The sequence below is a fragment of the Entelurus aequoreus genome, linkage group LG02, assembly GCF_033978785.1.
Source record: "Entelurus aequoreus isolate RoL-2023_Sb linkage group LG02, RoL_Eaeq_v1.1, whole genome shotgun sequence".
NCBI lineage: Eukaryota > Metazoa > Chordata > Actinopteri > Syngnathiformes > Syngnathidae > Entelurus > Entelurus aequoreus.
This window is the reverse complement of record NC_084732.1, coordinates 46,307,964-46,323,484: the sequence shown is the minus strand read 5'-3', so window position 1 is coordinate 46,323,484 and position 15,521 is coordinate 46,307,964. Positions and strand designations below refer to the sequence as shown.

Here is a 15,521-nt window from a genome sequence, read left to right as displayed (position 1 = left end):
GTATTGTTTAGTACCTTGACAACGCAATCGCGTTAACAGATTACCGTTATTTCATACACCCTATCAATTTGCACTGAGGTCTAGTTTAATTACAAGAAAATGACCAGCTGGATCGCAATCACGTTAGCTTTTTTGTTTTTAAAACCATAAATATATATAAACAATGATTGTGAAAGTTACCAGAGCTGTCTTCAAATAGTCGAGGAGTACATGATTCGATTCGGTGAGTCATATTCGACTATTAATCACGCAGTCGAATTGTCGGGCAAAATCTAATGACTATAAAAATCCTTAGTCAAAGACCGCCTTAATTGTTACAATCTATCCATCCATTTTCTACCGCTTATTCCCTTCGGGGTCGTGGGGGGCGCTGGAGCCTATCTCAGCTACAATCAGGCGGAAGGCGGGGTACACCCTGGACAAGTCGCCACCTCATCGCAGGGCCAACACAGATAGACAGACAACATTCACACTCACATTCACACACTAGGGCCAATTTAGTGTTGCCAATCAACCTATCGAGGAAGCCGGAGTACCCGGAGGGAACCCACGCAGTCACGGGGAGGACATACAAGCTCCACACAGAAAGATCCCGAGGCCGGGATTGAACTCACGACTACTCAGGACCTTCGTATTGTGAGGCAGACGCACTAACCCCTCTGCCACAGTTGTTAAAATAGTTTATGCAATATTTCTGTTTAACCCAAGATTTTGGTTGCAACACAGCCTATGTCATGTCATCCATACATGACAAAGAAAGAATTGAAACATACCCCAATTGATTTACATTAAATTATATCCATCTTAAATCTGACTGTGTGTAATGGTAACTGGTTTGTACAACAGTGGTGTTTTTGTGCACAATCGTAAGCAACTTGCCATGCAAGTGATGTTCATCATTCCCAAAAGAGATGTCAATCCCCCAAGCGTTGCTGCTTAGCACCCTCTGCAACTAACTGGGAAATAAGGTGAGACTTTCATATGGTTACAAAAAGAACACAGGTCTCAGTAAAAACAACAACAAAAAAACAAAACAAAAAAACCCTAAAAAATAAGAATATGCATTAATCAGTATGGGTCAAAGTATGCATTAAGAATGCAGATTAATGATTACATTAAATGTATTGGTTTTCAGATAGAAAAGGCTCTTAGTAACGTGACCAATTAGTTTTTACATAATTTCTGTGCCAAAGCCCTATTACCAACAATAATGGTTAACTCGCCTTCTTGTTTTTTGCTACGACAAACAAGTGCCTTAGTTTCCCTCAGAGGCCTTCCGTTTCCTCCCACCTGATTTATGCTGTTACTGCTCATCAGAAAAATTGATCATGACCTTTGTACGAACTATCAGGGCATTTCCCAAAGAAGAGAAAATGGAACAGATCTAAGCGTTACATAAATATGTTGAACAGTTACAAATGACTATAATTTCCATCACAGCTCATCTGGAGAACATTATTAACTTCACAGACCCACACCAGCCAATCCCATTTCATTGTAATCTTTTGATTGACACTGTAGGATAATCACAAATTCAATATTGATTTTTTGATTGTATTTTGTAGTGCATTGTATAAAGAGGGGGTTCTAGTGCTTTAACTCTGCATGTGACAAAACAAATAGATTCAATGCACAAACAAATTGTACAATAGGTATCGCGGGTGAGTCTTTATCTAACAGATTAGCTAATCGCCGTGTGTTCATCGAGGAGTACGCTTCAGTTCCATAGTGCACACATTTTGGACGATTCAATTGTAGAGGGTCAGAAAATATAACTTCTGCACAGTGATTGTTGATCGCTTCTTTGATGAAATGTTATTTACGTAGTTGATGTAACTATCACCAACCCATTGGATCAGAATTACTGAACCAAACCATACAATGGCAAACCAATGTGACCTGTACTACTTGGTGGAAATGAAAGGAAAATGATAAATAAGCAATATATTGATAATAAAAATACATTGAAGGCCTTCCTATTGGAATACACTAATATTAACATCTTAACTGTATTCTTGCCATTTGGACTTTACTGTGACACTGAATTTGCATATTACTTAAAACTGGAGGCAAACAATTCTTCTCAGAATAATTCTAGACGATCACTTAATTCTTATTATCATCTTTGATAAAGGGATCATATTTTGTGTAAAGCTGACCCCCACTCCCAAATAAAAAGAGACATTTCAAAACAATGGAAGATGCATGAGCCCTTGCGGTACCTAAATTTCAACACACTGTGAAGGCCACAGATGAATATGTACACCAGCTTACTAGCTTAAGGTATCAATGTTATAATAACAAACCGCTGGTTTGCCATTATAAATGCATGGAGACAGAGAGAGATAATAGAGAAGTACAGAATCAAGGGCAGTAATTACCTGTGGCTACAGCAGCACTGTTGGGCTGGCTGCTGGTGCTGCTGACATCCACATACAGCTCATCCTCTGCTTCAGTCGAGGAAGGAGTGGACGACCCGCTGTTCAGCTCCTCACTAGAACTACTTGTGCTATTGAGTAAAGCATATTTTCGACGTGCAATCACTTCTCGTTTCTTCCTCTGCAGTAGTAGTCTCTCCTTTTGCTTCTGCGTACGCTGCCCTGCCCCGGGAACTGATTTCACAAATCGTTTCCTATGAAGAGGCCGCCGACTGCTCAAACACGGGCGTTTCAGCAACACCGGCTCTGCCTCTGACCGCACCCACTTATGCGAGCGTGTCCGCCTCGTTCGACCCACAACAGAGCGAAGACTAACTCCGGTGGCTCCTGTTGTCAGGAGAGGCGCTTTTTGCCCTGCCCCAGTGGGTCCAGCTTCCGCATCCTCCTCAGAGCTTAGTGTCTCCGAGTCCCCAAATCGTAAGCTGGAGGATGGGGATGATGCACAGTCACTAAAAGATGACTCGTGATTGCGTTCATCCTCACTAGAGTGCTGCAAAGGTTCTTCCCCGGGACGCTGAGGGGCCATGGAAGACTCGCTGAGATGGCCCACTTTAAGCGAACAGTCAGATGGTCCAGCCTGTCCGACCTTTCTTTTTCTGCGTCCGCTCTCCAAGTCCTTGTGAGCCCCCGTGTCCCTCAAGCTCCGATGCCTGGATTCGGAGCACAGTGTGGCAAACTCGCTGTCTGCCATTCCGATTACGTCCATGTTGCTCGTGAAGCTCTTGGCTGCCTCCATGGACTCCGGGTTCACCAGCGGCTCCTTCAGATGCTCCTGTCTACCGTGCGCATCGGACGGCACTTCACTCTTCATAGTGGCAGGTCTGTCCTGACCAAGCTGAGAGTGAATATGCTCACAGCACTTCCTATGCTTCAAACCACTTCATCTTACAACACCTATAGAACCCAAAAAAAGAAAAAAAGATTGTTGTTAGGTTTTCCAACATGCTTACAGTTACAATATGATAAATCACATTTTTCAATTTCTCATTACATGTCTGAAAAAAAGTCAGTAAGAAAAAGCACAGTTCTACCTCTTCATAGCAATTACTAACATGTTTTTCACTTCATATTCTCAATGTTTAACACAATTTAAAACGATGTATGAGTAATAAGTAAAACAGTTGTCAAATATATAGTTGAGTAAGATGAATTAGAATCAGAAAACTTTAAGTTTCTATCAAGATTCTTCGTCTTTGTAAACACTGAGTTTGAACAGTTTCTTGCATTTTTTACTTATTTGCCTAATCCACTCGATAACTTAATTTCACGTACTGTTATGCTAAAGGTTTTAAGTGTCGTATGTGCATACAAATGTTTTCAGTTACATTTTTCCCTAAGGTCATATTTCTCCTCTTTTATTGAGAAGTTTTATACATTCTTGTTGAAATTGTATAGTTAGTCATTCTGCTGAAAGCCTACTATTAGTGACTTTACCCATGAGAGGAAATAACTGAAATGAATGATACAGTGCATAAAAATCTAGAAAGTAATCTAGAAATGGTCTGTTTTATCACCGATGATAAATTTAGGGAGCGTGTCCACATCCATTTGAGCATGTCAAGATTAGATTACATAAAAAGCTAATGTTTTACAAAGCTACACATAAGACTGCGACAAACATTTAATAACTCTCACTGATTTTGTTCTTAAATTGCTCAAAATGTAGCATACAGAAAAATAAAAATAAGAAGCTGAACAAGACAAAACAAACTAAAGTATGTTAATATCTCACTAACTGGGACGGAAGCTTTGATTCAATGAGTCATCTACTTGGTTGGCCGTTGTGTTTGGATGCATCAGTCAACTGGATGCATCAGTTGAAATCTGTTGGTCGGTTAATGTGTTTTTTAGTTATGGTTATGCATAAACTACATAACTGACTTCTAACATGATTCTTATATGTATTTGCACTTTATGGGTATAAAGTACTTTTCTTTGTGTGCTTAGTTCGACAGTAACTGAACTTTGGTGGAGCCTATCAATAAACAACCTTAAGTAGGACTTTTTTTCATCTTCAATGTGAAGGACTGTTTACCTATCTGCTAAACTAAATTCCAACATTAAGGGAGGGTAGAATAATTATATAAATAAATCAGGGGTGTACAAATTCAAGCCTGTTTTATATTGTACTAATAAAATAAGCAGCAATAATTGAAAACCACAGCAGAACTATATAATGCAACAAGAAAAATATGTTGAGACTAACAATATAATTGTTTTTTTAAAATATATATATTTTTTAGCCTTTAAAAAAAAAAAAAAAGCATTATAGCCAATTATGCAAATGATATGTCATTTTGACACTGCCCCTACCATACCCCCCACCACCACAAATTAGTGAGAAACACTGCCTTTGTCACATGACCATCAGTGTTTCCATTCTCATTATAATCCCCAAATTCATGTTCTTATTTTCTATAGAGCAGGGTTATTCAACTAAATTGTACCAGGGGCAAGATTTTCAGAAAGTTAAAGGACCGAGGGGCCGGACTTGTAAACCCTGGACAGAGAATCTGCCTGAAGGAGGATCCACTTTTAGTCCACTCTCCAAGGTTAATGATAAGGTTGGGCATCATTTCCATTTGCAAGTTTACGGTGCAAGTTCCTCGTTTCGATTACAGTTCCCAACCATTCTCGAATCCGATTCTTTTAGAAGGCAGGGTCAAAATGTACTATTCTCACCAAGCTATTATTAAACAGTAGTACACTTTCACAAAAACATACTTTATGAAAACCACTTAAAAAACATTTACACATATTCTGTCGTTTGTGTTAGAGATAAAGATGTTCTGATCAGTGTTTTATGCTGCCGATTACGATCATTCATTAGTGAAATCAGCCGATATCAATCACATGCATCAACTGTTTTTGTTTTATGTATTCACGGTAGGGCTGGGCGATATGGCCTTTTATTAATATCTCGATATTTTTAGGCCATGTCACGATGCACGATATATATCTCGATATTTTGCCTTAGCCTTGAATTAACACTTGATGCATATAATCACAGCAGTACGATGATTCTATCTGTCTACATTAAAACATTATTGTTCATACTGCATTAATATATGCTAATTCTAAACTTTCATGCAGAGAGGGAAATCACAACTAAGTAAATTCACCAAAACTGTATTTATTAAACAGTTATTAAGCAGTGGCATAAACATTCATGTCATTTTAAAACAGAAAGTGCAAGATTGTCAGACATTTTAAAACAGACTATTTGTACACTTTTGTGCCTGATGTCACTAAGACGACATATCAAAACAACACTAAATTAAAGTGCACTTTTTGTACAGAACGCCACTACAATATTTTAAAACAAATAAAGTGCACTTTTGTGCATGATGTCACACAAGATATTTCAAAAACTGTAAAATAAAAATTAGCTGCATAATAGGAAATCAAATAGTGTATGTCCTTCGATAAGTGGTAGGTTACTGCGGACGTTATCTCCTTCTGTTGACAATTTTTTTCATACGGTGTTGATCTGGAAATGGAAGACGTCAGGCTCAATTGGGTCAGTGCTGGTTGCTTCGGCATTTTGTTGGGTGTGGCACCGGCCGGAGATGTTGACATGCGGAGTTTCAAGCACTCTTCATTCTCTAGCGCAGGGGTCACCAACCTTTTTGAAACCAAGAGCTACTTCTTGGGTACTGATTAATGCGAAGGGCTACCAGTTTGATACGCACTTAAATAAATTGCCAGAAATAGCCAATTTGCTCAATTTACCTTTAACTCTATGTTATTATTAATAATTAATGATATTTACACTTAATTGAACGGTTTTTAAAAGAGGAGAAAACACGAAAAAAATGACAATAACATTTTGAAACATAGTTTATCTTCAATTTCGACTCTTTAAAATTCAAAATTCAACCGAAAAAAAGAAGAGAAAAACTAGCTAATTTGAATCTTTTTGAAAAAATTTAAAAAATAATTTATGGAACATCATTAGTAATTTTTCCTGATTAAGATTAATTTTAGAATTTTGATGACATGTTTTAAATAGATTAAAATCCAATCTGCACTTTGTTAGAATATATAACAAATTGGACCAAGCTATATTTCTAACAAAGACAAATCATTATTTCTTCTAGATTTTCCAGAACAAAAATTTTTAAAGAAATTCAAAAGACTTTGAAATAAGATTTAAATTTGATTCTACAGATTTTCTAGATTTGCCAGAATAATTTTTTTGAATTTTAATTATAAGTTTGAAGAAATATTTCACAAATATTCTTCGTCGAAAAAACAGAAGCTAAAATGAAGAATTAAATTAAAATGTATTTATTATTCTTTACAATAAAAAAAATAAATTTACTTGAACATTGATTTAAATTGTCAGGAAAGAAGAGGAAGGAATTTAAAATGTAAAAAGGTATATGTGTTTAAAAATCCTAAAATCATTTTTAAGGTTGTATTTTTTCTCTAAAATTGTCTTTCTGAAAGTTATAAGAAGCAAAGTAAAAAAAATTATGAATTTATTTAAACAAGTGAAGACCAAGTCTTTAAAATATTTTCTTGGATTTTCAAATTCTATGATTTTTGTCTCTCTTAGAATTAAAAATGTCGAGCAAAGCGAGACCAGCTTGCCAGTAAATAAATAACATTTTAAAAATAGAGGCAGCTCACTGGTAAGTGCTGCTATTTGAGCTATTTTTAGAACAGGCCAGCGGGCTACTCATCTGGTCCTTAGGGGCTACCTGGTGCCCGCGGGCACCGCGTTAGTGACCCCTGCTCTAGCGGGTGACTTTTCAAATGATGCTACAAATTAGTAGTGCTGCTACTTTTTGTAGCAATGCTTTTGCCGCATACTTGATACGTATATCGCCCAGCCCTAATTCATTGTGGGTGCAGGGCTTGAATATTTTTTTATTTTTTTTATAATGTCCTGCCCAGCTTCTCGGGCAAATCATATAGCAGATGTAGATGCCCATATCGGCTGTTCAGATTTACTTTACAAAAGAGAAGTGTAGGATACTTCTCTTGTTGCCTTACTTGTATTTTGACTTTATTAAATGTATTTATATTATCATTTGGTGCAGCCGGGCCGGAGCAGGAGGGGATAGAAAGAGAGAAAAAGGAAGACAGAGGGGGGAATTGTGGGGACAAGAGGGGGATTAGACAGAGAGACAAAAACAACAACAGCAAACACAACAACAACAACAACAGAGCAACATCAGCAAATACAACATGTACAAATATGATGGTAAAAGTAATAGCAAATAAGCAGTTAGCGAAAATTAAAAAAAAAATACAGAAATGACAATGAGCATTATTACACTAAAAATGGAGCAATATGAATACCAATAGAAATAGTGCTATTGATAATAAACAATACCAGTACTTTACCTTTATTATCAACAATACAATTGTTCAAATGCAACAATACATATACGTAATGATAACTTGATATACGAAAGAATGCAGAAAAATGGAGGGGAAGAAAGAGAAGCAACCTACATTAACCTTGTAGATTGTTATAGTAACAATAGGTTAAGCTTTGTCAGTGTGCCATGTGTTATACCCAGTTTACCCTAGGGCAACAACGTTAATATATGTTTGATGAAACGTGATTATGTGCATGAGTGTATGTGTGCATATGTACTTGTATATGTACAGTATGTGTATGTGTGCTTGTACAGTGAATGTATATGTACAGTATGTGTATATGTGTGTACAGCGAATGTATATGTACAGAATGTGTATACAGTATGTGTGTTTGAACAGTGAATGTATATGTACAGTATGTGTATATGTGTGTTTGTACAGTGAATGTATATGTACAGTATATGTATGTGTGTGTTTGTACAGTGAATGTATGTGTAGTATGTGTGTGTTTGTACAGTGAGTGTATATGTACAGTATGTGTATATGTATGTTTTTACAGTGAATGTATATGTACAGTATGTGTATACAGTATGTTTGTATAATGAATGTGCGTGTGGATGTACGAACTTTGAGTGTGTAAATATGTACTGTATTTATTTGTATATGTATGTGGGAGCGTAGGTACATATGTATGTCTGTATGTATGTGTGTGAGTATATGTGAATTTGTATGTACAATACATTTGACTCCCAGTGTGTGCGGGAGCCAGAGTACGGCCCCAGCCTCCCCGAGAACCGATCCCACAAACAGTAGGTGTGGTGCCCAGGGAACCAGGGGCCACCGCCCCCACGCAGCCAAGCCGGACAGCGACAGGAACCCCAGAGCCTGGCCCACCGTGCCGCCCACAAGGGCCAGCAGCAGGCCGCAGACAGACGCACCCGGCAGAGGACAAGGCACGAGAAAAACAGGGGGCAGCCAGACCCCAAGCCAGCGAGAGACCACACCCCACACGGACAGAAAGGCGGGACGCCCCGCCCGAGGGGCCCGGAAACCCCCCGCAACCGGACGGGAAGACCGCCCCCGCCCCACCGGCAACAGGGCCCCCACGAGCCCCCCCACCCCCGGAGAGCGCGGCGAGGCCAGCCCACGGCCACCCCACCCAAGCTGGCCGCCACAGGACCACCCAGCACGGGGCCACAGGAACCACCCACCCCACCCGCAGGGACCCCAACGATGGAGATGGAACAACCAGCAACCGCCCCGCCGAGTCCCCCCCCTGAGGTAGGGGAATAAATAAATAAAATAAATAAATACATAATAATAATAATAATAATATTAATAAAATATATTAAAATAAAATAAATAATTAAATCTATTTATTAAAAAAATAAATAAAAAATAAATAAAAAAAGAATTAAAAGAAGATCACAGACATGCTGACACACAAGGTCGCTACCCCAACAACTGGCCGACTCGCAGCACCTCGGAATACCCTGCAGCACCAAGCCACCACAGTAGACGCAGGGACCAGACCCAGCAGGCCCCAACCAAGACGGGCACCCGGAAGGGATGAACGGCGGGACCCAGGAGCTCCAGACACGCAGTCCGGATGCAGTAGCCTGAGGCGCCGACCCCCACCCAACAGGCAGGCCCAGAACGTAGGGGCTTGAATATAACCACGGCAACCACAGCATTTGCCGCGACCACCCTTGTCATTTTCCGTAATGCCCTAAAAAATTACCAGTATCCACAGCAACATGCCGTGACAGCCCTCAATTTTTTACTTGTTAATGGACTAGGGATGTAACGATAAACGGTATAACGATAGACAGCGGTAAAATTCCAGACGGTTAGTAACACCGTTTAAATTTTTAATTACCGAAAAACGTCATTTATTAATGCATTTTAGGCAACTGCTTACTTTCTGAATACTGAAGCGCCGCAGCATCTGCGCATGCGCAAAAGAGCCATTCGGCTCGGGAAACATGGCGGCGACTTGATGGTCTTTGCTTTGAAAATGTTCCCCCCAAGCTAACGGAGCCAATCGCTTCGTTTCATTTCAATCACTTCTACTTCTGTGGAGTGTCAGTGTGCGATTAAGAGCGCAATGCTTTTTGGAGGGGAACAATATTTGATGTTGCAGTTTCATTTTGAACGTGAAGCTGGCATCCTTCCGTCAGGTGCTGGGACTGAGAGTTAGCATGCAGCAGGCAATGTGTCGTGAACGTTGCCACAACTTGTTTATAAAGTCTTTAGTGTGTTTACTGGGATTTTCACTTGTCCTTTAATTTAACTGCTAACTTTGTTAGTGTTCCAATAACATCACTACTAGCTAAAATGTTTTGTCATTTCATCGAATTGAATGCAGGCTGAGTTGGCAGAGAGGGCGGCACAAAGATTGTGTGTTAGATGTGAGAGGTATCACTATTTATTTTTGTTGGCCAAACTGTTGCACTGAAGTAGACTTAGACTTGGACAAACTTTAATGATCCACAAGGGAAATTGTTCCACACAGTAGCTCAGTTACAATGATGGAAAGGACAATGCAGGTATAAATAGACTAAATATAGCGATATAAAATATAACATATATACGTAGGGATGATGTTCGAAACCGGTTCTCCCGGGTGCTCGATAAGAAAAGAACCGTTCGATAAGAAAAGAACCGATTCCATGGACTCAAATCCCTTTTTTTTTTGTCCTGTCCAGCTTCTCAGGCAAATCATATAGTTTATGTAGATGCCCATATCGGCTGTTCAGATTTACTTTACAAAAGACAAGTGTAGGATACTTCTCTTGTTGCCTTATTTGTATTTGACTTTATTAAATGTATTTACATTATCATTTGATGCAGCGGGGCCGTAGCAGGAGGGGATAGAAAGAGAAAAAAAGGAAGACAGAGGGGGGATTTGTGGGGACAAGAGGGGGATTAGACAGAGAGACAAAAAAAACAACAGCAAACACAACAATAACAACAACAACAATAGAGCAACATCAGCAAATACGATATGTACAAATATGATGGTAAAAGTGATAGCAAAGAAGCAATTAGCGAAATAAATAATACAGAAATGACAATGAGCATTATTACACTACAAATGGAGCAATACAATTACCAATAGAAATAGCTCTATTGATAATGAACAATACCAATAATTTTCCTCTATTATCAAAAATACAGTTGTTCAAATGCAACAATACATATACGTAATGATAACTACAGATACAAATGAATGCAGAAAAATGGAGAGGAAGAAAGAGAAGTAACCTATATTAACCTTGTAGATTGTTACAGTAACAATAGGTTAAACTTTGTCAGTGTGCCATGTGTTACCCAATTTCCACTAGAGCAACAACGTTAATATAAGTTTGATGAAACGTGATTATGTGCATGAGTGTATGTATGCATATGTACTTGCATATGTACAGAATGTGTATATGTATGTTTGTACAGTGAATGTATATGTACAGCATGTGTATATGTATGTTTGTACAGTGAATGTATATGTACAGTATGTGTATGTTTGTACAGTGAATGTGCGTGTGGATGTACAAACTTTGAGTATGTAGGTATGTACTGTATTTGTGTATGTATGTGGAAGCGTAGGTATCTATGTATGTATGTATGTATGTATGAACAACGGTATGTATGTAAGTATATGTGTATTTGTATGTACAATATATTTGACTCCCAGTGTGTGTGTGGGAGCCAGAGTACGGCTCCAGCCACCCAGAGAGCCCAACTCACAAACAGCAGGTGTGGTGCCCAGGGAACCAGGGACCACCGGCCCCACGCAGCCAGGCCGGCCAGCGACAGGAACCCCAGAGCCAGGCCCACTGTGACGCCTGTAAGAGCCAGCAGCAGGCCGCAGACAGACGCACCCGGCAGAGGACAAGGCACGAGAGAAGCAGGGGACAGCCAGACCTCAAGCCAGCGAGAGACCACACCCCACACGGGCAGAAAGGCGGGACGCCCCGCCCGGGGGGCCCAGAGACTCCCCGCAACCGGACGGGAAGACTGCCCCCGCCCCACCAGCAACCGGGCCCCCAAGAGCCTTCCCCCCACCCCCGGAGAGCACGGCGCGGCCCGCCCCCGACCACCCCACCCAAGCAGACCGCCGCAGGACCGCCCAGCACAGGGCCACGGGAACCACCCACCCCACCCGCAGGGACCCCAATGATGGAGATGGAACAACCAGCAACCACCCTGTCGAGTTCCCCCCCTGAGGGAGGGGAAAATAAAAAATAATCGAATCCCTCTTTGAGAACCGGTTCCCGTAATCGAGGCCACTATAGTAAAGAAAAAGAGTTGGTTCTCTATAAGAATCCCTGGGAACGAATCCCGTCCCACAGGAAATGCCCTGTGGCACGTCCCAGGAAATGACGTAGCTCTGTCTTTAGGCGGCAGATACAGAAGCAGCAACAACAATGGACCGAAAAAAAACGCCTCAAGGCATGGCTTCATTTTACAAAAAAATACGACGAGGAAACGGCTATCTGCAATTATTGCCAGGCTTCGCTCTCATGTAAGGGGGGGGGGGGGGGGGGAGTACAACAAGCATGATGAAACATGTTCAGGCCGTACATAACCTGAAGGTTAGAGAAATGTGTCGTGGAGAAGCAGCGACAGAGATGACGACGCAAACCCCTCTTCCTCTGCTTCAACCTGCAGCGCCAATTCCAGTGATAGTGCTGGTGAGTAACTGACGTTAACTGTTGCCGGTTAATTTCCATATCTGCTCACTCGTAGCCTTTAGGCTAAAATAACGTTACCTCTTATGTCAACGAGGACTGCATTAATGTTAGATAGACTAACGTTACCTAAGCATAGTCAGTGGCTAACGGTAACGTTAGCCTTTTTTTATGTGTCTGATAACGTTAACGTTAGCCTTTTTGTATGTGTCTGATAATGTTAACGTTATCTTGTAGCCTACACCACTCCAGAGTTTGCAGGTCTGTCTAATAAACTAGTGCTTTCTTTCTTTCTTTAGTTTATTTCGTACATGAACACACTTACAGCACAACACATCACAGTTTCATATAATTTCACTTTGCATCATGTCCGAAAAGGAGTAGGAAGAAGTAAAACTTATTTAATCCTACCCTTTTCCCACTTCAGAGCGTTTACATATATATACATCATTTACTGACCTTTTTATAATAAAATAACATCTGTGAATTAGTATATACAACAGTTTTGTAATATGTAATTAATTAATTCAGTCATTAATATACTGACATGAAGAATATCTTATTTTCAATAAGGTTGAAAGTATTTCTCATAATTCTTCTTTGTACTTTGTAAGCGCTATTAATTTGAACAACCTCTTAAAGTGGATCATATCAGTACAATGTTTAACTTCATTACTTAATCCATCCAATCATTTAATTCCACATACTAATGCTAAAGACTTAATAACAGACACCCTAGTCTTCACATTCAGCTAATTTCCCCCCTAATTCTATGCTGTGTCTGTCCCTCATTTTCCCTCCAGGACAAGGACGTGCAGTCATTCCTGGAGGAGGCCACACTGATGGAACACAGAAGGATGTTCCAATAGCAGCAGAAGTGCACTTTTTGGAGAGCTGTATTATTTTCAGTTTCGTGCCCAAGGGACTGATTTTATTTAACACTATAATATTATTTATACACCTATAGTGATCACAGAGACAGGTTGTTTTTAACTGTATATATTTGTTTTTCTGAAAAATCCCACTTAATATACTTTGGGTAACAACAGTCAATATTTTTTTTTATTTTTTTTAGGGGGGTAACATCAGTCAATATTTATTTATTTTATTTTATTTTTTTCTTATAAAATAAAAGTGAGCTTTTGTTAAACCAAATATTGTGTGTATTTTTCCATATACAACAACCTATCTGGATTTGATAAGAGAATCGATAAGGAATCGGTTCGATAAGAGGATTCGATAATGGGTTCGAACTCGATAATTTCTTATCAAACATCATCCCTATATATATGTAATATTTACATAATATATGTACAGTATATTATATATACTAAAATATTATATTATATTATGTCTATATCATATATACAATATATAACAATTACCATATACAATATTACAGTATATGTGACTAAGGCTGAAACGACGCGTCAACGTCATCGGTTACGTAAATACGTCGACGTCGTTTTTGTGCGTCGACGCGTCGCATATTTACGTCACACTACCGTCATGGCGGACCGCAAAGCAGACGGTGCAAGCGAGGGGGAAAAAATCACGCCAAAAGTCGTCAAAAGTGTGGGAGTATTTCAATACACGGCCTAATAATGTTGTTGTATGCACACTGTGTCGAGCGGAAATGGCCTATCATAGCAGCACAACGGCTATGAACGAACATTTGAAAAGAAAACCATCAACCAGTCAATCGTCCGCGTGAGCATACGTTGTCATCATTACACAAAAACATGAATGTGTCATTTGTATCTGCTAGGGGTGTAACGTTACGTGTTTTGTATTGAACCGTTTCGGTACGGGGCTTTCGGTTCGGTACGTGGGTGTACCGAACGAGTTTCTAAGCTAAAGCTAAAGTCTTAACAAGCTGCTTTGCTCCTTCTGCTTCTGTCTCAGTACGCAGCATTGTCCCACCCACACAACCATCTGATTGGTACACACAAAGCGTTATCAGCCAATCAGCAGTGCGTATTCAAAACGTTACCAGCCAATCAGCAGTGCGTATTCAGACCGCATGTAGTCAGCGCTTCAGCGTCGAGCAGATAGGTGTTTAGCAGGTGAGCATCAGGCAGCGGACTCTCCCCAAATGATAATAAACATCTCCCAGTCAACTACTAGTAACATCACTATGAGCCCGTTGACCTTCTAGAAACTTAAACTGCAGCTCAGCTCACTCGCAGTCCTGGCTTGAGGTGAAGGCTAATTACCTCTCAGTTCCAGCCACATCGACCCCTTCTGAGCGCCTATTTTCAGCTGCTGGGAATATTGTAAACAAGAAAAGAACCAGAGCATGTAGACATGCTAACCTTTCTTCATTACAACTGTTAGTCACTCACTGGAATGAGTAGAATTGGTTATTGTGTACTGTGTTGGACTGGATGTTTATTTTGCACATTTTAAAAGCAATACTTAATGTTTACAGTGCTCCAGAATATTTAGATTGGCACTTTTTTGTATTGGATGTTTATCTTTATTTTTGCACATTTTAGCAAATAAGCAATACTTTCACTTTTGTTGAAATGTTTACACTGTTGTTACAGAATATTTCGTTTTGCACTTTTTTGTATTGGATGTTTATCTTTATTTTTGCACATTTTAAAGCAAAATAAGCAATACTTTTACTTTTGAAATGCTTATACTATTGCAGAATATTAAGATTTGCACTGGATGTTTACTTTTATATTTGCACATTAAAAAGCAAATAAGCTACTTTTAATTTTGTTAAATGTTAAAAGTTTTAAATGTTTACATTGTTACAGAATATTTTGTCATGTTGTTGTCAATGTTGACCAGTGGCGTGCAGTCACTAGAGGCAGGGGAGGCACGGCCTCACCTGCCATCATGGAAAGAAAAAAAAAGTAAAAAGAAAAACAAATTAATTAAATTGTTATATGTATCCAGTGATTATACTAAAGTTATTTTCCATTTAACTTCACCAGTTTTAGATTATTTTTATTTTTATTTTCACATTTGCCGTTCAAATACTGAGAAGAGACGGTGCGGTGATCAGCAGCCAGTAGGGTTGGGTATCGTTTGAATTCGAACGATA

General features: G+C 39.5%; 1 protein-coding gene across 6 annotated transcripts in view; it reads right to left on the bottom strand.

Moving 5' to 3' along the window:
- The window catches only part of rnf111 (ring finger protein 111), a 97,949-nt gene that overhangs the window by 50,658 nt on the left and 31,770 nt on the right, over nt 1–15,521 (bottom strand). For all 6 annotated transcript variants that reach the window (XM_062027777.1, XM_062027794.1, XM_062027784.1 and 3 more), the window contains exon 2: nt 2,382–3,332. In XM_062027777.1, the coding sequence (XP_061883761.1) occupies nt 2,382–3,249 (868 nt within the window). In that variant the 5' untranslated portion in view covers nt 3,250–3,332. The remainder of the gene's footprint in view (nt 1–2,381; nt 3,333–15,521) is intronic.